This window comes from Bactrocera oleae, chromosome 4, assembly GCF_042242935.1.
Source record: "Bactrocera oleae isolate idBacOlea1 chromosome 4, idBacOlea1, whole genome shotgun sequence".
NCBI classification, from domain to species: Eukaryota; Metazoa; Arthropoda; class Insecta; order Diptera; family Tephritidae; genus Bactrocera; species Bactrocera oleae.
The window spans coordinates 149,405-174,487 of NC_091538.1; the positions used below are offsets into that span (position 1 = coordinate 149,405).

Below are 25,083 nucleotides of genomic sequence, written 5' to 3' on the forward strand. Positions count from 1 at the left end.
GATTTCCTTATTTAAAATTATCAATGGAATTATTGAGTGCATTGAATTTTTTTCTTCTTAATTCATACATACACACATACAATTAAATCAATAACTATTTATAAATTTGACTAGAAATGTTTCTGAGTTACGACCCGTTTAGCTGTATTGCTAGAAATACATACATACTTATGTACATATGTATGCATAAACTGCTGTCGTAAAAATGTGACCTTTTATCCATTTGAAAACCTTTAAAAGTTATAAGTGAGCAACACTTATTTACTACACACTGAGAGATATGCAGTTATTTATATTCAATATAGTATTACCCGAAAATTAATATATTGCACGTTGGTTTTTAATTTTTTACATCATCTTTATATAAAATAGTGGACTTTCTTTTTAAATAAATACCTAGCATATTTCTATACTCTATGAACTTATTTTATTTTACTTATACCATTAATGATTATGTGGAATTAATTACATTTCGTTCAATTGATTATCATATGAAATAATTAAAAAAAAATGAAGTAGAGTAAAAATGTAGCAATGCTCCAAAATATTTTTAATAATTAAAACGTAAAAGATATAATATTTAGTTTTAAGTTTGGTACTTAAACAACATGAAGCGTACTGCAGTGTCTATACAACTTTTAGGAATAAAATTAATCAAGCAAGACAATAGTAAATTGTTGACTTATAAAAGCGGTATTAATTTAACAATAAAAAAAATACACCGTTATTAGTTAATATATAAACTAAAGTTGTGTAAGTGTCGAAATTTATTGCTTACTACGTAATGTATATCAGTGTCACTATTTTCTTGTAATTAATCAGAGGAACTTTTTATACCATACACTTTTGAATTAACAAAGAAAATTATACAACTTTGTCATAGTCTTAAATTTAGGCTTTTTTATGTACAAGTTCAAAGAACTTTTTAAGGTTCTGGTATTATGATAAATATTACATTTATTGTTTATTTATTATTCATTTTTCAAACATAGCTTTGTTATTTTTCGTTTGTTAAAATATTTCGATTGCTTAATTATATAACTTTATGTACTCTACTTTTATATGTTAAATTCCTAAGTTCTACATATTATATTTTAATTGTTCTCAAAGGTAAATTCATCATTTTCGAGCATTGTTTGTCATACATGCTTTCCTACCAGCGTTAGTTTTTTAAAGAGGTAAAAGAGGTAATTGGTTTTATAGTAATTTACTATTTGTCATTTTAACACCATCGATCAACTAGACAATATGTTCATGATTATCATTAAAAGTTATATATTAATAAAAAACAAATTTTGATTTTTTTTAATAGTTTAATTCATTACGATTGCTCTAAACAATACAAAACACATTTGTATGGCTTGTAAAACTAAAATATTTGAATAAATAAAAGTTACCATTAGCTCCATCTTTGGAAACACAAAAAAAAAAAAAAACGTAAAAATGTAGTAATTGGAAACAATTAAATTTAACTAAAAACAATGTCTTATAATATTATTTCAGTTCGTTTTAACTTAAAGTCAATTTTGATTTTGTTTATTTAATCAGTTTGAAACTTAAAAAATAGATACATCAACTTATTACAAGCACTAAATTTAAGAACAATTTAAATAAATAAGCCAACATACTTATTGTACTACCTGCAGAATTTCGTAATTTACATATATATTTACAATCTTTTTAATATAATCAGCTTGATTAACAAATCTTCAGGTCGGCTTATAAAGTTTAGCCATACTCGTATATTCTAATTTATTTTGCTGTTTTTTAACAATATAGGTTTAAAAGGGAAGATCGGGACGACAACTGAGCGCAAGAGGCGTCACTTAATTCATCAAGCTCGCTTTAACAATTAACTACACATTCATATTTACAAATCAAATATTTTTGTCCTTATTATATAGATTCCTTTGTATACTATATTAACCCTAGTTGTACTAACTAACGAAAACAAAGTCAACTCTGCTCACGTTTACTTCAGTACTAAACATTTTGGTGAGTACTTTGTATCAAGGTGTGATTTATTTTACTTCTCAACTATAGTTAGTATGTGCCTGGTGGTCACCGTTATATCCCATCATTGCCGTCAGGGAGCGTAGTAGTGCTGGAAGCTGTAAAAATGGATTTCCACCCATTGTCCGCAATATTGAAAGAAATGGTTTCTGCTCTTTCTGCCTTGACATCACCTCTTCCTACTCCATTAGGGTGGTTTGTTTTATATTGGAAAAATGATGTTGTCGCATATAGTGCATGGTGGTATTATCCAGGTCATCAAAATCAGTATCGTCATTCAACATTGTCATAGTTTCAGATGAGGGGGTATCGGTGGCTGCAGAAGTTATCGAAGAAGAATTGTTGTTTCGATGCATACTCAGGTCTTCAGGCTCAGTTTGCTCGGGAATTTCACTATGCATTTGCATGATTTGATTTGGCAAGCGAAAAATGTGGTAAAGGTCTTGAGATCCCTTGGTACAATTTCGTCCAACATCAATGCTCATGTCATTTTCGGAGAGATCGAGGGGAGTTTCCTCATCATCTTCATCGTCGACGTAAGATTCGGCTATACTTAACGAAGTACCAACGGACGATGAAGTGGTATGGAGTTGACTGTTGTGATGATGTTCCATAAGTTCATAAGATGAGACCGAGATGTTGGCGGGACGTCCGACTTCCATAGACTCTTCCGAACCGTAGCTAGATCCCATAACAGACTTCTGGTCACATAGCCCATAATCACCACTGAGGCCACCGGGGCTTAGTGCTGCATCTGGGGAAGTTGGCGGCGACTGTAAGCTGGAAATTGTCGTCTGGCCACATTTATGATTCAACAAGTGATGGCGTCTACGGAATTTCATGCGACATTCATGGCACTCGAATGGCTTCTCGCCGTTATGTATCAACATATGCGATTTAAGCTGGTTTGAGTCACTAAATTTTCCGTCGCAAATTTCGCAAGCATAAGGCCGCTCGCCGGTGTGAACACGCAGATGACGACGGAGATTTGCCACTTGAACAAACTGGCGATCACAGTGTGAACAATGGTAGGGTTTCTCACCCGTGTGCAGGCGCATGTGAGTCTTTAGATGGTGATCACGGGTGAATCGCTTATGACATTCAGGGCATTCGAAAGGCTTTTCACCTGTATGAGTACGCTCGTGATTTTGCAAGACATGCTTGTATCCAAAGGAGCGTGAACAGATTTTACATGTAAAGCTCTTATCACGGGAGGTATCTTTTGTGGCAGAGGTAGCGATGGTAGCATCGGCACGGTTATTGGGGTCATGTGCTGAGTTCGGAGAAGAGCCAGATGATGGTGGTGAGATTGGACCGGCAGGACTATACAAATCGCTAACATTCATTGACATTTCCATTGGAGGAGAAATCAAATCTTTCTTGACCGCGATTTTGCGTGTTTTTTTTGTAGATAGTTCACTTTGTGCAGAGCATGGAGGTGATATACTTTGGCTGTGTTTACCGCCATTTGAGGGAGTCGTCGCTGTAACTGGCGAGTGTGGACTTGTTGGTGGCGAATGTTGGCCGGCGTTTAATGGAATATGAGGAACCGCATTGGACCACATTTGTCCAAATATTGCAGGATGTTGAGGAAACAGTTGAGATGCCATAAGTGCGGCAGCAGCTTGGCGATTTGCAGCTAACAGTTGTGAAGGCGATAATATTCCGAAAGCTGTTGCAGTGGCGGCGTGCTGGAGTCCGGGATACAAATTGTTGGCAGATGTATTTGCGGACATTGGCGGCGACATGGACAGAGCATTATGCACATCTACTTCTTCGCGCTTGATACTAGCTAGTGCCGCTGCTAAGCCTAAAAGAAAGAGGAAAAAAAATTGATTAGTTCAAAGTAAGTAAAATGTAGCTGCTTAAACTTAGTGCTAAACTAAACATGGGCCACATTCCTATTCAAATACCTAAAGGTAAAAAGTACTGCCCATTTCCGGGCGGGAAATTGCAAAAACGACACGTGCCACTGAAATGCAAACAACAATGTAAACCCTAAACAGTACAAAGAGAAATATAGAACAATATTATAGGGAATATTGGGACTTAACCTCGATTGTGAAACATTTAACAGACGCGTGTAAAAATTTCATATATGCATGTGTGTGTCAATCTAATGGGAATGTGTTAGCCCCATAAAAAGAAATACGTAAATAAAGCCTGGCAAGCGAGTATGTTTCTAGGTGAATTGAAGAGAATACGAATATACAAGAGAAAATGTGCGAACAGTATATAACAGTAAACGTTATATTTAAGGATATGTGGTCTCATATGTGAGAAATACTCTCCACTCAAATAAAGCACAAGGCTCTTAAACATTAAAAGGGTGATGGGTGAGGTAAATGTACGTATATGTATGTATGTATATGAGCCAGTAAGCGAAAGCAGTCTGCGTGCTCTTTTCTGCATACATATGAATGTGTTTCAGTTATGCTCATTTTAGTCATTTATATTGTGGGCGTGAGAACGAGTTAAACGCCGGCTTTACAATGAATATCAACAAACTATGTATATATTAAAAAAAAGAGTGTGGATTGTTGTTGTAAATATCTGCGTCTGATGAATATAATAATTATGACAAAGATGACAATGACAACATCAGTAATTCAAAAAATGGATATGGGCATTGCAATATCGTAACTGCAGGTAATTATTCGCCGGTTTGCTTGACATCTTTCATTGGTAATCTAAACTATTTGCTTAAGATGTGGGGAGTGGGCGTAAGGGGTGGTACGTATAGCGCCATTATTATTGCTTGTGACAATGGAAATGTTCGCTTTTTACGCGTATTGAAAGGGTAGTTGCCAGATGATGTAAAACTGTGTGTGCAACTCGAATGGGTTAATACTGAAGATTAATATGTGTTACTGCAACTAATGGGTTTACCAATAATGCATCGTATATAAGGACATCTTAATTTTAAACAGAGTAGATAGATAAACTTGTTAGTTTTATATTTGTTATATACTTTTTTGTGATGATTTTAAAACACAATTAGAAATAAACATTTATTGTGAGATACTTACCTCGTGTCTGAGCGTCCTGAAACATCGATATTGCCATTATGTCTACTAGCGATTAACTTTGAATAGGTGTTACTAACCCAGCAATTGCTGAATTATATTTGTTTAATTTCCGCACTTGAACTTAATAAAACACTTGTCTCTTCTTTGCCGAATAATTAATATTTTGAGGTTGCTATGTTAACTTGTTGATTATATTCTGATGAGCACTTTTTGTACTTAGAGGTAGTTTTGTACGTGAATTAATATATTTTGTCTCTTAGTCAGATTTCACTCATTTTCTTTTTTTGTTAATATAGTTCACATAAATTATCGTAGATGAGGTAGTTTCTAGTTACTATTAAACTAGTACATTATTTTATTTGTTTAATATAATGAGGTATTTTTTAAGTTATACTTCAATAATTTTCCTGGGATATTTAAATTTTTTGTTCGATATTCCTTTCGGTTCACTAGAGGTGCATACCGGACGAGTTCTCTTAACGAAGTGTTATGGTTTGCGTAATGTCACATCGAGGCAGCGATATGTGGTATGTCGAAAATAGCACATTTGTCTTTGCAGCATTTAATATTTGTCACTTTGTAGTGAGATTTTTATCTGTACAACTTTTTGATAATATAGAACACTGTATGGGCTTTATATGTAATTGATGGCTAATAAGTTAGTTCAGCAAATGTTCTTATGTAGAAAAATTCGTCAAAGACTATTTTATAAAAAAATGTGAGCATCACCTCCACTCACTACCAGAGCCAAATCACAACTGATATGATTCTGTTGCGTAGCCCAGCTTTAAGTAACCAAACAGCAGTCACAAGCATTTAGTGAAAAGGCAACAAATTTTAATAGAGTGCAATGGAAACAATTCAACAAGGAAACAACCACTCACAAGGAGGGTTGATTTTCACGTATACATTGACGCATTAACTGAGAGATTCAATGACAGCAACAGGAATCAAAATTGCGACGAATAATTTACTCAAATATTGAGCAAAACTTTCTCGAGTTGGCAAAGACCGAACAAATACAAAGTAAAGGTTTTTCCTATTTACCTTATTACTTAACATAATCTAGTATATTTTCTACGGAATATATAAAGCAATACATTTATAACAGAAAAGAAAGCCTACAACAAGACAGGTAGATTTCGTTCGCTCAACAAATATACTCATTATCTCTACTCACTCATAAATATTCTAAACTAACTAAGCTATTTAGTGACATTAGTAAGGTTGCTTTGCTTAAGGCACTCAAAACATTTTCCCACTCTGATATAATAATAATGTCATCAGTAGTCCTTGAAAGTATAACTTTTTACCTCTGTAATATTATGTATAGTACGATGCCTGCTATAAGTTGCGTCCTTGATCTTTTAAAAAATGCAGATCACCAAGTGAGTGCAACCTTTTCTTTGTGTTGTTGACGTGCATTGGCGTTTTAATGGGCGTTGTGTTGTCCAGTACCTTTTTTTGCTCTAATAACTATTCAAAACAATTATCTCTTAGCTTACGATTTACGCTATTTCTTACCTGAAGGTACATATGTCGCAGACAATATAACCCACGCGGAAGATATTGAGAAAAATATATTTTCATATGTAAAATATATTTTCACTTAACCCAAATTTTCGAGATACACTTTTCAAAAATAAATTTAATGTATTTCGAGTTTTCAGTCTAAATAAATTGTAGTCTAGTTCTTGTAATTTGTAGTAGAAGGTATAACCGTAATTCATACAAGTTGTAATATCATAAAACATTAATTATAAACTTATACACAGTACTTAAATTTGTGTATACTCTACAGTTAACTTGCACTAATTTTATATAAATTTTTATTTGATATATAAAAATATACTTTTGCATATTAATTATAACGAAAAAAGTACTGATTCCAATTTCGTTATTAAAATAATTCAAGTGTATAGACACTCCATCAAAGTATTTGTTTAATAACTCAAAAATTACCTCATTATATAGATACAAGTAATTCACATATACTCTCTTCCAGTCTTATGAGAATTCTCCTTCATCAGAATAGATCGTATTTCAACAGTTTTGAGCGAAGTTTGTGTACTTCCCAAATGTACTCATTCACTCTTTGCGCAAAACCAACCCCCTTAATAGTATATGTATAAGGGGCTCCTCCTTTAACACTTCACCAACACTTACTAGGTTATCCAATACGAGCATAATCACTAAAGAAACGAGTGCATATGCATGTATATAGAAATCTTATTTACCTTTAGAAATGCATATATTTATGTATACACCTAACAGGGGAATAATTCTTTGCTCATGCTCTAGAGTATATGTGTATTATATACTTTATTGTGTCATTTTATCGTGACTTTTGTGCTTCCAATTCCATGCATCCCTCAATATTATTACATACATCCTTGTATTAAAGTTTTCGCGCAAAAGATGGGGTCATACTTCGGAATTTACGCTCTTTCATTCTTAAAAATGAATTTTTTTATTAACTTATCGCATTGCTTCTCTCTATTCATTTGTTTTATCACATCTTATTCTCTCTTGTATTGCTCTCTCTATATTTTTATATTGTTTACTACTACTCTTATTATACAATTTATATTATATGAAATAATTTTTAACTGAAAGAAAATACTGGTCCGTAAAGTCCAACGAGCCTTGAGAAACTTATGGAGGTAATTGTTCATAGGCAACCTTGGATATGCTGCTTTTCCACCCATTTTCTTCAGTACCTTAAAATATACAAACTCGATATAGTAAAATAGTCAAAAGAAGGTCTATGTACAGTTTTAGAATTTTAACAATAAAATTTTACAAAAATATATATTAGGGCTACATAAGGGTTCAATAGAGTAATGTCTTTACCAAAACTTAAGCTTGTTCAGATTAAATAAACTTTCACCCAAAAACTTTTAAGTGAGTTTTATTTTCTTAATTATAGCGAAAAATTCTATAATTGGAAGATCGTAGCGTTACCAAAACCAGAAGATTTGCCATGACAATACTTTCTATATTTAAATGATCAGTATGATGAGAAGAATTGAGTTCCGAATGTTGGTCCGTTTGTAACTTGATTAAAAATTGAGAAAGTTAATACACAAATTCTTTGGCACTTTGAGGAGCATGTGCAAAATCGAGAAACTGATGGCATTCATTTGCAAATTTGTTTGCTATAAAGTTTTGCAAACACCCGCAAATATTTCTACGTCTTTGTTACGAATTGCGATGGCTTTCTATAAGTACATATATTGTTTTTAAGCGGCGTGGTAGACATACTTATACTTGAAGCCGTACTTTCTGAACATATGGTTGACCGGATTATATTCACTCACTAACTCACTCGGTTACGACGGTCGCATATTTTGACATTTATTTATTTTTATTGTGCGTGTTGTCTTAGGTTAGTTTTCCAAATATGAACTATCAGGCTTATCGCATAAACTCAAACAATAAACAAAAATTAATAATTAGGCAATTTTTATTATTTATTAGTTTTAAAATATATTTTCCAGAATGTTTGGTCATTGAAATATAGCGTTATCTAATAGTATAGAAATAAATCTACAACAAATGACCGGTTGTATTACATTAACTGCTTCCAAATTGTAAATCATGTCGAATCTTTGATGGCTAATGCTAACTTTAGAAACTTCAATTTATTAGTACTTGTATATATCTAAGTAGCTGTGACTTCACGTCCCATCGCAGTGAAAACTTTAGCGAGACTTTATATTTTACATATATTGTATTTGTTAACTACCATTATAGCGTGACAGTAACAAAATTAGATTACAATATTCAAATTTTGCAAAAAAATTTTTAAGAGGATACAAAATGTATATATGCGTATAAGTATGTACATAGATGGGTTCGTATATAACGTTCATATTTCATAAATTTGATTTAAAAGCGTTTATTTATTTACAAACATGAGTGATAATTTAGAAATAAATTTGTCAAATAGAGAACATTTGAAAGGGGAAAGTAAATATTTGAAATATTTCGGCAATTAAATAAAAATGGATCATTGCTTATCAGTTTGAAGCAAAAATACAATTGCTCGTTATCACCACGGAAAGTTTCAAGCTACAGTCAATAATTGGAATTAAATGAACAATAAAGTTGTTGTAGAGAGTAAAACTTTTTCTGATATTCTGAAAAAAATAGGTATATTCTGAGATATAACATAACACAATGACTTTCTTTAAGAATAATATGAATAATATAATTTTAACTTAGACCTCCAGAAAAGTTCTGTACGATATATATTCACACCTCCATATTGTATGTTTTTATATTCTAATATTAAATCAATGGAAAATTGTAGAAATGCTAATGGTGTCTTATAGAAAGAAAAATTTACATTTTCTGTATAACTTCTCCTCTTTACGATGTGCCTTTTTTGATCGAAATATTAGTTCATGCTAAACTGCGATTCGAAGAATAAATTTGTCATAAAATTTGTTATGCTTCGACTTTTACGTAACATTACATAAAATTTAGGGTACAGACAATTGGTGGAATGGACTTTAAATCATCACTAGCCTTTTGTTCATCTGACATTGTTCAAGAAACATGCAGTTTTGAAGTGAAATTATTCAAAATAAAATTTGCAAAACCGTGTCATACTGCCAAGAGAAATAGTCACAATGTGAGATAAAGGTTCACATGTTGGAAAACATTACGAACTATTTGCTTTATGAAAAATACAATCTCTGCACGGGTGTCCTTCATTAGGCTGCCCAACAATACTCCATGAGAGTACAATGTCATGCCCTTGGCGTTGCAATTTGCATTTTGCAACGGGATAATTCATTTTGGCGATACTACAAAAAGTCACGGCGGGCTCAAAATTATTTAAGTAATTTAGATCAATTTTAGCGAACATAGAAAGATTTGAATTCATAACAATTTATAACTAACTTTTATTTCTGGTGAATGTAGCTGATTGTATCTCTTAAACGATTTGATACAAATAAGTCAGGGTTCACAAACGGAAACTCTTGATGCTCATTAACGGGAAATTCTCTTTTAGTGTTTCGCTGTGTGTTTACATGGGCGACGCTAGTTCAACAACGCGAGTCGGGCGATTTCCTGCATTCCCTTTTATATAATATTCTGAAATTCTTGTACAGTACACAAAAGTATTTTTTATTAGCTAATTTGTATCCTTATTCACACTTTTTTGCATATAAATGCATATTACACACAAAAAATAGAATAAAATTTAAATTTCTGAACATAGCGTAAATATTCATTTGAAACCTAGCGCAATTGAAACCATTAAGAATTTCAAAATGAAAAGGAACCGTCTTCACCTCCTCGCCAACAAACTACGAGTAGGTTGGGCAACAAAAGTCATCGTGTGTAAAGGTGCATAAAGAAAACGTATAGGAGAGAGGGACGTGAAGCACTGACACAATGAAACTTAAAGACAAAAACGATGAGTGCACAAGCATATGTACAAGTATATGCACTTTTTATATATTAGATCCTGCAACACGCGCTATCAATTAACGTAGGCGAGGTTAGAACTATTGCATCGGCATGCGTCGTGCGTATTCATTTCTATTACAATAAATGTGTTGTTTTGATGTTAATATACTTTTTGTTGGTTGCGCTCTGGTTGGTTGATGATCGATTGGGGTTGCTAGCTGTTGATAGTATAAAATTTGCTGTCTGTAGATTGTACGGAAGCAGTGCTTTTCACTTTTTAGGGAATACTTTTACTTTTTACTCAGTTTTAAATATATTTTGAACATGTAATGAAAGGAAAAGTATTTTTGTAGCTCTCGTCCATTATTAGAGAAAAATACTATTTTTCGATTTTATAAATCTGGCTTGGATCGGAGTTGAAGTTAGTAGCCTACTGATAAATATGATTACTTAATTAAATTTCAATTATATGGAGCAGAAATTAGCACTTATTTCAGTTTCCACATTTTACTTTCGATCTTATAGCAATTTAACCCTCTTTGTAATGAGATATGAAGTATAGTTTCATATTACAGTTTACAAATTTAATGTAAAAATTGAATACTTTTCTGAACGATCGAATAACATTAAACACAATTGTAAATATAAACAATGCACAGAATAAAAAATTGCACTCTTAAAAAAAAACAATAATTTTGGAATGTAAAAGCGACAAATTTTCGTTAACAAAATTAAACGCTTTTGGATGATCTCAAGTGGAAACGCCGAATTTCTCTCATTAGGCAAAACAAAGCAAAGCTCATAAATAAAGTATGGCGAAAAGCCGACAACAAGTATATTATATGCGGTTGTATCATAATGCAGTTCATATATAGGAAATAATAATGAGTAAATTAATGACTTAAGGGTATATTGAGGGTACTAAAATGTCATATATGTACACACATTCCTCGTACCTAAAGGCGGCGAGAGGCCTAAAAGTGGTGAGTTTGAAATAAAAGGGTGAATGCTGCAAGTATTGAGTTAGATTTAGGCAATATGTAGTTAAAAATACCTTAGCTATGTTAGTGGAAACCCACAAATTTTAGATGCTGACATCCGACGTGTGCCTACAAATTTTTTAGCAATTAGATTTTATTATCGTTATTATTGTGTATACAAACATATGTACGTAGAAATGTAATTGTAGCTCTACAAGTATTGAACTTTTATTATACCCTGAACAGGGTATATTTCGTTTGCGAATAAGTTTGTAACCCATCGGAACCCAGAAGGAATCGTAGGAGACCCTATAAAATGTACAATATATCTAAATAATCAGCGTGATGAGCTGAGTCGATTTAGCCATGTCCGCCTGTCGGTCCGTTCTGTCTGTATATACGCAAACTAGTCCTTCAGTTTTTTCCAAGAAGCTGCAAATTTGTTGAAACCGCCGATATTGGACCATTAGAGTATATAGCTGAAATACAAACTGAACGATCGGAATCAAGTGCTTGTATGGTAAACTTTTTCATTAAACGAGATATCTTCATGAAATTTGGCATGGAGCATATAGCTGTCTTGTAAAGAATATTTTGTATTTGTGAAGGGTATTATAGCTTCGGTGCAACCGAAGTTAACGTTTTTTTTTAAATTTATTTTTCTATCTTCCCATCTATGACTTTATTGCTGATATTATAATAATTATTGTTATTCAGATTTCGCGACAGATGCGATTTGCTGCCTATTAAATAATCATACACTAAAATGTATAAGCTATTTAATATTTTTAGTTATCAATAATATATTTAATATCTCAATTCATATGCAATATTTTAGTAGCTAGATTTTCTGTCAAGTATCCAAAATTCATTTCTTCATTCATATTTGCGCAATACTCCTTTATGCTCTAATTAAATACGAAAACCAGTGTGTACATAACATACATATTTAAGAAACGAAAAACCACAGTAGAGATAATCTGCGCTTTTGTTTAGAGCATTATCTAAAGCATACCTGATAATAATTAGAGCACTATAACAATGAAAATGAAAAAATAATTGTAACAATCGCGAAAATGTTGCAGGCGGAATGTTTGAAACGAACTATAGTGGTACTTATGTGACTATGACCATGTTCGATCCATCGTGGTTCGAATTACGCACAGGAAAGCATACAAGGTCGAAAAAGATGTTTCGCCACTTTTAAATATGATCTTGTTGATGCTAAAGTCGGCGATGCATTTCGTCTTTAAATAATCTGCAGCACGACCCAAATGTAAAACATGTCGCCTACTTTTTGGAAAAGGATAAGAAAAATCCGCGAACGTTGGCCAATAAATTCAGGTAATAAACTCTCCCAACTAAGGAAACTAAACGAATGACCTAAAATAAATGGGTGTTCTATTTTACAAACATATCTTTTGTTTTATTATAGCTAGGAGGGTAAGTTGAGGTGCTCGGTTGAGCTCACGCATTCAATTGCAAGTATAGAAAACAATTACTCTGACTATTTGCAAATTTTACATGTACTATAGCAAAACCTACTTTACTTAACGAACAATGTGTCGTTTAAAAGGAAATATGTTACGCATGCAAAAATCTTTTTTTAGTGAAATTTGTTTTCACAATATTTTGGCATTGAACAAATGTTTGTTTTATTTGTGGGTGCGTTCTTTTACATATCTATTTTGAAGATTTTGTCGATGACCTTTATTAAAAAGAAGTTAATGTACAAAAGTTAAAACTTCACATGACCGTTTGATATTCTGGCGGAAAGCTGAAAAGTCAGTTCGTGGAGCCTGCTTCGGTTTTGTTTGGATTGTTATGGAAAATTGTTTATTTCATTATTTTATGAAATAGTTGTATGTATTAATATATCTTAGGTCTAAATTTTTTTCTTTTGAAATTTACATTTAATGATAGCTATTTGAAATTAGAAAAAGTCGTCTTCTAATATATCTGTTAATGAGTAAGACATCCACCCTAAAAAGTTATTTTGTAATGTAATATTTATTACTTGTGGATCAGTATATCGTAGATTGAGAATGTAAGTACCGTATATACATACATATGTATTTAGTCACTTAAGGAGAGGGCGTATAAATGATGTTACCACTCACATCGTACTTAATCACAAGTATTTAATATTATTTATAATTTATTAAAAAAATCTCGATCAAATTCGATCCCAAGTTTTTACGAATGGTATACTCTTAACTTTATTTAGTCTTATGCTATTTAAACTAAGATAGATTTAATAAATATCCGTTGGAGATATACATACTATGCAATTGTAGTACATTATAAGATATTTTCTAACTATTAGATATTAAAGTTTGTTGTTGTACAACTATGTACATATATAGTCCAATCACAACTCGAGAAAAAAAAAAAAATATTTTTTTGTAGTTACGTATGTCCACCTTGCGAATACGATAATAAAAACAATTAACATTTTTATCACCATAACGAGAATTTGTCTCCTATAAATTTGATTTTAAATTATCTTATAATGAAAATTGTTAAATTTTATTTTTCCATTGCTAATATGTGTTATTTTGGAGAAATAGAATCAATTGGTTTGTGCCTTGTTGGAATTATACTCTTTCCTTTCATAAAATATACAATGTATCTATATGAACTTTTTGTATGGAAAGGTGTACAATTTCTGCATTCTTAATCTATAAAAGAAACAATAGACAATATTGAGATGTTTAGAAAAAAATGAAATATTTTAATCCCTATTATATTTTAGTCGTTAAGAAAACAGGAAGTTACCTCGCAATGTTATGTTTTTCTAATCGAAGAAAGAAACAATCAACCATTTGTATGATGGGCAGTTCTGTTGCATTTAAGACTTCTTCCTGTCTCAGCGCGTTATTCCTGTACCAAGTGTTTTCTTTGCTTTTCTGTTTTTCACCAGATGATTTTTTATCTATGTTCTTTAAAGGCACATATGTACATATACATATATGTTTAATATAAAAATAACAGTTTTCTCACCGATATAATAGGTAATGAACAGTTAACCGGTTGGCCATTGAATTTTGTTTCAATAATAACAAAAATGGAAACGTTTACAAAGTCATAAGAGCGAATGTGCTAAAAAGTGTCAGCAGAGGCATGGTTTGGAATGGACTGTAAATAAACCTTTTCGGTACTTATGTAAGTATACCTACACCAATTTTTATTTCTGATTTAGAAACCAATCAGTTAGATTGTAGCAGACTAAGTGACTAACGAAATGAAAATTGTTCAGTTATTTTGCTGAAATTTAAACAATTCAGAGCAGTATTATATATATGTATGAATATTATATTATTATATGTGTATGAATTGGGTTCCTGAAAGATGTTAAGGCCTTTGACTCTAACATGGGCTTCATTATTACATGATTTCCAAGAAGCTTTAGAAAGAATATTTGTAAAACTAATATTTGTAAACATTACAGTTACCCCGTTCAATGGAATCGCCTCAATTCTGACGTGGCGTAAAAATTACTAGATGTAATTCTTTACCGCTTATCAGTCTCGTGAAAGCATTTATACAACGAATTTTGTAACCAAATTGCTAAATTTAATTGCGCCCAAGAGTATAATTGAAAGTAAACAAAAAAATAAAGCTTACGAAAAAATACGTGTGAGTTGGAGGTGTGGTAAACATCTAAATAGAATGAAATAAAATGTTTTTATTGGAACCAGTGTTGACGAGCAAGAGTTCTGCGTTATCAGCGATAAGGCCAGAAGCTGTGCTACAGCTAGGGGGCTAAATCAATTTCAGTATAAGCGCTCACTGAATGCTCGTTTGCAAAGGACGGGCGTCGCGTAGCATATCTGTCAAATCCGTCACATGCGACTTTAGATGAAATCGCTGCAACGTAGCATTGATGCGCGTGGTTTGAAGATCAAGGACTTTGGGCTTATCATGGGGTCGGCCACTGCACTTTGCGCATAGTCACTAATTTAGGTAGCGAAATTTCCAGCTTATACTGTGCTATTATCGAGTAATCACATTGCGGTGGATCTTTTTGCGAACTCGTTCGGACAGTAGCAAAAAGTACTATTTATAAACGTATATGAGTATATATGCATGTGTGTCTTTGCAAGCTATCTCATCATACATGTATATGGTATGTATGTTTTATATAGTTTCCATACCCATCGAAATATTATTTGGAAGTGTTTGTTGGTAGCTTAAGTGGACTTATTTGTGTGTATATATGTACATACTTATATATATGTAAGCTTGCTATTCGCTTTTCATAATTTCTATTGTGGTTAACTTTAGGTGTTTGGCTTAGCTGTTAAAGAGTGCACGTATTTGGATTGGGGCGAGTATCGTGTATTATTGTGGGCCATTCCCTTGAATTTTATCTAAGTCCCGATTTTACGAGCATCATGATAACACACTTTTGTAAAAACAGATTATAATTTCTTTTATAATACATGAAAATATAAAATTTTTTTTCCATCATTGCTAAAACAGCTTTGTTCCGTTTTTGGCCAGGCAACTATCGCAATATGGGCTTATTTCGTCAACTATGCTCTACTATCTACAATATCGTTTGCCAGATATTTATAGAGAGCCGAAGATATTTCATTGCATCCTGTTTACCGTCTTGCTCTCCCCATAAAAATCAGTATTCATATCTGGTACCATTCTCATATATTTCTAACTACAGAGAATATCATTATAATATTTCCCAGTTGATAAATCGGTAACTTTAAAACAACCTTGCATCAAAAACTCAATTTCGTAAAAACTGGCAATACGATAATTTCACAAAAAGGGGACGATATTTGCTTAAAATTTTTGCCAAAAATATTTTTAAGGAAGTTTGAATATTATATTATATTATTTACAGTAAAATGTTTGCCGGAACATCGCTTTATCCGACAAATAGTATAAAAAAGGTACCTTGTAGCAGTGGCATTTCCATAAAAAAAGCGGTTATATATAATATTATATATTATTATTATATTATTAAATTCTATTGACATAGGATATTTACTATACACTTTTTACGGATTATGAAAAAAATTATTTTGGAGGATCATATCTGTTTGTAAAATAAATCTGAAGTTTTGAAACTTAAAAAAAAATTATTTTGGCAGATATGATTGTTTGTCGAAAATTTTCAAAATGGAACAAAACAAAAATGCATGAAAAGCGTAAATGGGAGAAATTGGGGCTTTCTGATTACCACCACCACCACCAGACGACCATCGCGGTATAGTATTCGTGTACATATTATGGATCGAGTTTATTGTTTTGGTTAATAATCTTTGATATTTATTTAAGAGCTTCAAAGCGAGCTGAACTGCGGGAAAAGCTAGTACGAAATAAGTTAAAAGTTTAAAACAAAAATTACATTTGAGTATAATAATTCATATAAGAATTTTGTTAAGTAAATTATAATAAAATGCATACATAATTGAGTAAGTAACGGTGAGACAATCAAAGCAGAACACACAGTACATGCAAAAAATATTTATTTTCAATGCATAATAATGGAAAATATTATATATACGTATGTACATATGTACCTACAAACTTAACTTAATGTGAGTAAGTTGTTCATGGTCTTCAGGCTCAGTATAAATGTCACATGTCAACAATCTTTCAAAGCCAATTAGTATTTGATATAACTAGCGCTGACATAAAGAAAACTGTTTCATGTTCATATTCAAAAAAAAAAAAAAAACTTAGAAAACTACAGAAACTCTAAACATACTCTCAAAGGTATGAAGTCATATTTTTTTAAATTTTGTTACTTGTTAATGTGCGCGTTGACATTTGTTACGAAGTGTCAAAATTTGCGAGCTAGGCACCATACGATGACAGCACGTTGACATTTTTATCTACATATGTACATACATATATGCGTATATGTATTTTCCCTACAGTAGTAAACCATCATCAACTTTTGTTACTATGTGGAGTCACCCATAGTATTAACTGTATATTCATATGGTAATGCGATACTTTTTAAAACACACAAAAAAACATTAGTTCATTTTATGTGAATACTGAATTTCATGGATAGCTTTAATCGCCAAACAATACGTCTCTGATTATCCTGTCTAGCATTGGTACTGATTCATTACTTGTGAGTGTTGTCACTTTGGATAAGCTACTTGCATAGGGGCTCCCTATCAGCTTGTTTGCCGGTCCAGTACCTTTGACTTTGTTAATCCTTAAACACGCTTAGCATATAGTGTTAGTTTTTGAGGTTTCCTTTTTTGGAACCGTTATATTTTTTTCATAAATTATTTTAATCACTTTGTTAGTTATAGAGCCGTTTCAAAGCAAACAAGCATTTTTTAATATTATTACTTGCAACTAATTGGATCGGTAATATTGCAGTCAGCTTTGAGTGACGTTATGCCAATAATATTCCGTTCTCGATCGTATGTATGTACATCTGAGAAATATGATGTATATAGTGTGGCTCTAACGAACAAGAGCATAACCATATCAAAGAAAGATTATTTTCAGTAAAAATATTAAGGATTTTCAAAAAAAAATGTAAGAAAATGTCTGCGTTGGCTATATTAAGATTCCTCATGCTTTGTTTCGTCATTTATTGTGATATTTTTGAGCGGTGAATATACACTAGCTGCGACGAAAATCGTCCGTGTTGTGTTTTACACGGCGGCAACACTCGGCGAAAATCCATCCGACAGCGTCAGCGAGTACGACGAATATTTGTCGTCACCCGTATTGTGTTTAAGCTATTAACCGGACAGGGCATTATTCGAATAATAATATTCGGTTTGCACTAACCGGATAGTCGTAAGTTGTCGAATTTTCGCAGCAGGGCAACTATTTGAACAGTCGCAGTTGAACGATTATTCGAATAGTACTATTAACATTCGTACGAACGGTTACAAACCAGATATTCGAATAATCGGTTTCGGGTTATTCCAATAATTTTAAGAGCCCTAGTTTATTCACAACTCTGATAGCAGTCTTACATATTTTAGCTATCCTACAAACGAATATATTTTGAAGAAAGTATGCCAAAAATCACCTGTCACAATTTCCAAAATATTTATTGTTTATTTGTTAAATCTAATTTACATATATATAAACTTCAGAAGTTCCGAAAATTGATTTTGCAACGGATATATTATTTTGGAAGATTTCAGTAGTTTTGTAGTAAGCAAGGATACCTACAGACAATAAAACCTTAAAATTCGCGAATATTTATATTCGTATGTACATACATATGTACATTACGTTTGTATTGAATGGCATACAATCAGAAGAGTAAGAACAAAAAGTACCTAATTTGCACTATCTACAGTCCCGAAGTGTTGATAGGCAATTGGTTCCAAGAGCGTATGAGTGGTCTACAAAACGACATTCACGCCATAACACCAGGCATTTATGGTTACAGTGGATGTATCGGTGGAAAAACTACGTATAAAAGCGACTATGTACAACCCGTTAAAAAAGACGATCCAAGAGGTGCAGACGATTTTATAAATGTTAAGATAATACGTTTTCGAAACAAAATGAAAAACAAAGAAACAAATATACAACAGTGTAATGATATATTTCTGCATAATATGACGACAATGACAGATCTTCAGTATCGAATTTTACCAGAAACATCACGAGGTTTGTTGGGGGGGAACGATTGGATGTTAAAAAAGAACCCGAAAGAAGACCTTACTCTAAGTTATGGCAATCAGACAAATTTTGGATTACTTAAAGCTAAGCGTTGTGATGAGCTTCGGGAATTGCATCGCTATCGTCACTTATCTGAAACAAAGAGCAGTTTTGGACCTAAAGTTCGAATCCCTTTGTCACCAACAAATCGAAAATGCAGTGAAACCCTATGAATATATAGTATTTCTACTCGTATAGGTACCGAAATTAGTATTAAATATAATATTTATTATTGGTCAAAATCGCATATCCATCTATAATAAATATACTTATATATTTTTTAAATTATTAGTTTTATTAATAATAAACGTTTTTACGAATTAATAAAGTTTTTTTAAGCAATTGACCGCTCTTCCAAGCGTCCAAGCGTTTACAAATTGGATGATTTTTAAACATACTTGTATAAGGGTAATGCTCTAGTCCTAGCCAGTTTATTTGAAAAACATATATAAATTAAGCTTACTAAAAACGATTATTTAAGCATTTATAACATTGACCGTAATTTTCATATTGATTTATTTTTGGTGATTTGAGCTCTGAACCAGTTACTTTACAGTTTAACTATTAACACTTGGAATTCTACAATGTGTCTATTTAAACGGCAAATTCTTTACGTGATGTAACACTCCTTCAATAATTTCCGATCCCACCACAATTAGCGAATGCTGATACATGAATGTACTATTTCATTATTCTGATGGACAATAATTTTTAAAGCCTGAAAATTAACAATCGTCGCTAACTTCAAAGAGTAGAGTTTGGAATTACGTCTTTTATATCTTTTATTATATCATGTGTCTGATTTTTTTGAATACTCACATATTTGACATAAAGTGCTTCTTCATACCCGTTTACCGTAGTTGTCCTTTGGGAAAGCACGTATCTTTATGACACTTACTTAAAATTAAATATGAAAATGTTCACCTTCGCAAATGATTTTTCACTGACTCAACTCAATTAATCTATAAAAAAATTAACAAAGCACGAATCCATCTACGCAGTGCGAGATATGCGAAAATAGCATGATGAGATTTTAGATCCAACTGTATCGAGTATTTTATATCTGACTGTCACTTCACACTCTTGAATTACTAAATGATTTTCGAAAAGTTATTACACATACATAAATACATAGTTACAGCGTTACCATTTACCATTTACTTTTGATTTTTGATTCATTATTTGTTAATGACTTCCGGCTTTAGTAAAAGTATTGTTGACCAATTAAAACATGAAGTGGTTAAATTTATGAATTTGAGGATAAGAGTTATCTTATTCGTTTTGGAACATACTAAGAATATAATTTTAGCTCATATGCAAAGTACATGGGATGTTATCAAAATGGATAGTTTCTATATATTTACCTATATGTATGTATTTGTTTATGTTTATTTACCAAAATTTTGTTAAGATGATCTTAGTTATTAGCAAGTGTTGAATTTTTAAGTAGTTATCGTCGATAACTTTTTATATTGCAATATTTACTTACATATGGTATTTATATATTTAATTTTTATCAGAAAAATATTTCGAGGAATCCAAAATCGTTAAAGGGGTACAACTGTCTAAGAATAACTGTGAAATCGTAAGTGGGGTCAGATTATCAACTGTTCTATTTTTGCCCTGGTATTTGAAATTAATTTATTTACTCAAAAATTAGCTATGCTCCGCCATGTTTCTAATGTTTCAATAATGTCATTTCTTATTGACATGGTTTTAAAGTACAAACATTTTCTTTAAACTGGTCAGTTATTTTGATCTCTTTTAGCGAATTTGACTAATCTATAAAGAGATAAAATATATACGCAATAGTATTTGCCTTTCAATTCAAAATATAAAATTTTAGCAATATGCCCGATTAAATTATTACATAGATACATACAAGTAAATTAGATAGTAAAGATTTTCTCTATTAAACATGAGTTCCACAAATATACGTGTTCGATTTTATTGTTCCCTCTCCTGTCGTCAACGATCAACTTTCAAATTTTACAGACTTCCCGTTGCGCTTGTGCAATTTGATAACCACCGATTAATGTCCTCCTATTTTCTTTGCATGTGCTTCTAGTTTTCATTTTCATTGATTTCACTTCGATTAAGGTCGTGTTATTTATATTTACTCTGAATACCGGAAATTTCACTTTTATTTATACATTCACAAAACAATAATTTACTTCCACATATTTGTGGGTTCCTCGTGTTATTTGAATTTCACTTTCGCTTTTAACGCTTTACGCTATTCGTTTCAAAAATATAAGAAGAAACCAAAGGCGTGCCTTGATTGCCATCCAGTGCAGCATGGTTGGCAATAGGTGATTACTGATCAGCAAACCAGCATTGTTCGTTGGGCACAAATCAAAACCGCATGCATCGGCTTTATATTTAATTATTTGTTGTTAATATTATTGGTGCATATTTTGCAAAAATATCTTATATGTATTGCACAAGAATACAAAGAATTTGTTCCATTGATTTATTGGTACCAACCGCGCTCGCAGTAACATGTGAATATCCTTTTACATTTGTTGAGTTGGTTTTACCGGAAATGGGTTCTCTTTTTTATTGCAGAAAACCAAGAAAATAATTCTTCTATCTCAGAGAAGTTTTACTTCAATCTCTTATGACTGGTTGTTTGTGCACAAAACCACAAAGCCTTTAGAAGATACTATTCATGTTATACGGAAATATTTTATTGTTGTATCTATAAGATGCTCGAGATTGACATTTCGACACTAACACTGTGAATACAGTTTTCAAAATATTCCAGTCACGATTAGAAGATCCTTATTTTATATGGGTATGGATGTATTTGTTTTCAAGTAAAATGTTCCAAATTTATTCATATGTATATATTTATATAATTAATTTGACATTAATACTTTGCTGTGAAGGAAGATGTGTTTATTATCGTTATTTTTTGTACAACGACTAATTCATAAAACTCGATTTAAATAGGAACCACTCTTATAAAATTGATGAATGGTCAACATTACCACATGATCATTACTTGTGCATATCTGAGATAAACAAAACCGAAAACCAGCAGTGTTGTTTTCAAATGCATGATAGAAAAAATTGAAAAGGTCAAGAAATGGATAGCTATGCAACCATTCGTAAATGATATGAGAACACATTGCAAAATATGAAGGTATTCAAAATTTCTTTTCAAGCGCAAAAGGCTAAGCCTAAAAGGGATGAACCCAAAACCAGATAAAACAGCAAGTGTTCAAAAAGATAGATAATAGGAATATGTGGCGAATAAACCGAGGCGAAAGGATATTCGAAATAATGCATTATCCTGACGAATGAGTAAATACGGATTTGTAGCCAGAATGCAACCTATGCGTATCAGCGTCCAGTTTGCGTTGAAAAGAATCATTGAACCACTAGCTGATTGCGGTTTATTATATACAATTCATGCACTTCGGAAACTTCTTAAATACTTTCAGCACCAGACATCTTGCAACGGCGTATTGCTTACTTGATCTTTCACGAAAATCAGTTCTCCTTTATCTACAGCAAGTAACTGAATCCGCACAGGGTTTCAATTGAATTTCGCCCTAATGTCAATGTGAAAAATACTTCCTGCTTTATGCAATTTTTGAGTAAAATATCTATTAGTATTGTCCGAAAATACCCATATGTTTGTCTCAGAAATCATATGTAACCAAATCAGTAGCTGACAAAATGAGAAGCAACGTGGGTGGGAACCTTTTTACCGGGCACTAATTCGCTATTACCGTATGCTCGGGTGTAATCTTCCATATAAAGAAAATTACATAATATAATTCAACCTGATGTTTCTAAACTGATGTTTCTAACCGGTAGCAATCACTTTCAGAATTGAAAATGTTTCATAATAATTTGTTTCGTGGGTATCTACTATGCAGTTTTTTGCACTCATTCTAAAAAATGTAATAGATAAATGTAGAGATGTTAAGTTCTGATAACATTATGTTATTAAACTTGTTTACTGATATTCGATGCTTCCCGTTATAATTTTCATAAAAACCAGGATAGGTTTCTCTCAGTATTGTTAAACATGTTGTTGTGTTTCAATGGCGCATATAAGTATTCGGTCATATAAAGAATAGTAATGCTATATATAATATTTATTTATAATTTATAATATTTTATTAAAACCGCTGAATAAGAGTTTCGACAATATAAACATTGCAGTCATTTTAGAATTCGGTTAATTATTCTTCGTTGCCATTGTTATAACGAGTATTCAGTTACGTCCATATGTAATGTGAGATAAAAACATCACATAAACACATTTGTGAATAAATTTTCAACAAAATAATACTTGTAAATAAACATAAAATAAGCTTTTGTATATAAAAGTTAATATGCCCTATGGACAGTGTGTATTTAAATTGAAACTCCAGTCGAGCTACTTATTTGGTTAAAAGTCCAAAAATTATTTTGCTTTGAAAGTACAAGTCATATGTAAACTTATTTGTAATGAGTGCTGCGGCAATATATTTTTACTTTTGAAATATAATTGTTGGAAATCGGACTGTAAATGTAGATATATTTTTTACTTTAGAAATATAATTGTTGGAAATTGGAGTGTAAATCTAGTTTACCTAGCGTAAAAGGGATAGATGTGCTTCTTTCATGTTGAACTCGTTTTTTATATGACACTCAAATGCCAGCAAATGTGTTGTATTATTTTCATACAGACCAATATTTATGATAAGTGAAAAGCACAAAAGGCTTTGAACGTATGTTCATAAAATTATTTTTTGCTTACACTTGCAATTGCAATACACAATAGACGAATGTGCGTATCAAATCACACGCAAATGCCACACTATTTTATTAGACGATACTAAGATCGATGCACAATTTATATGTTTATACGTCAAGTGAGCACTCATACACTTGGTAGCATTTATTACATAGGCATTAAGTAAGCTGCTACCAATGGTATAGAACGTTCACATTTTGATCCTTTGCAACAAATTAGTGTGTTGTGTACTTATTGTCGCCATGGCTGGTGATTTCTTTATTTCTTTTAAGGATTCGAAGACCCTCTTCACCTTGCTGAAAGAAATAAACGGACATGTGAAGCCGAACTTTACTTGCTGGAAATGTGTTTTTTATGTGCCGCCACACATTTGACTTTAACCGTCTTTTCCATTGTGGTAAGCATATCCTAACTACACTCCTTACTTATTGAACTGCGGAGCGGTCGTAGCCACCATACAAATCTTTTTATATTTACGCTTATGTTTTGTTTTATACTTCCTTGTTCTTACTGCATTTGTTGTTTTGTTTCTTCTTATTTTCCTGAATTTGAGGTTAATATTTGCTACACTTGGATTTGATGAGCTATGTGAGATTGAGTGTCATTTTTATGTGTATAGTTAACAGTATGAGCCTCAAACAAGTGGTGAATGCGACATTGGCAGCTTGTGAATAAATTCTCTAGCGACGCGGTTTAGCGGATGTTTAAGAATGTTTAAGTGGGAATTGTTGTATTGTTCTAGGCTATTTTAGTGAACCCGTAATAAAATGAAATTATTTTCTCGTTCCAAGTTTTTATGTCGGTTGTGGTTCACTTTAGCTTTTTCAACATAAGACCTTTTATATGGCAAATATTTGATTTATAAAGCTAATTTCAAAAATCTTAAGTAATCCTTATAATATTTCAAAGTTTCAGCTCAATGAAATATGGTCTTTATTTATACTTGGTCGATACTTTGTTGCTTCAAGCGATATCATACTTATCTTTTCATAATGGGTGAAGTCTATAAGTTGTGTTCCCAAATCTGAAAGAGATTTTAACAGAAATACCGCTAACCATCGTCTTTTTCATTTTGAAGTGCCACCCCGTCTCTTATACATACATATGTATATTACTATCGATTTTGAAAATTTTTTTTCTTGAAAAGTCTTGTTGGAAAGGTAAAGAATCAAGCGTAAGCGTAGTAACATTATAAACTGAGAGT

The 25,083-nt window shown here is 32.0% G+C and overlaps 1 protein-coding gene and 1 long non-coding RNA gene across 2 annotated transcripts; one reads left to right on the forward strand and one right to left on the reverse strand.

The window, feature by feature from the left end:
• Nucleotides 1–1,708: 1,708 nt before the first annotated feature.
• Nucleotides 1,709–5,811, reverse strand: Kr (Kruppel). The gene is made up of 2 exons (XM_014234859.3): nucleotides 5,043–5,811; nucleotides 1,709–3,823 (listed from the first exon to the last, which is right to left on the reverse strand). Exons 1-2 carry the CDS (start codon nucleotides 5,077–5,079, stop codon nucleotides 2,193–2,195), a joined length of 1,668 nt encoding a protein of 555 aa, XP_014090334.3. The 5' UTR covers nucleotides 5,080–5,811; the 3' UTR covers nucleotides 1,709–2,192.
• Nucleotides 5,812–18,475: 12,664 nt separating this feature from the next.
• Nucleotides 18,476–19,408, forward strand: LOC106617523 (uncharacterized). Its single transcript, XR_011395976.1, has 2 exons — nucleotides 18,476–18,718; nucleotides 18,773–19,408. It is a non-coding gene; the product is annotated as an uncharacterized lncRNA (long non-coding RNA).
• The last annotated feature ends 5,675 nt before the right edge of the window (nucleotides 19,409–25,083 follow it).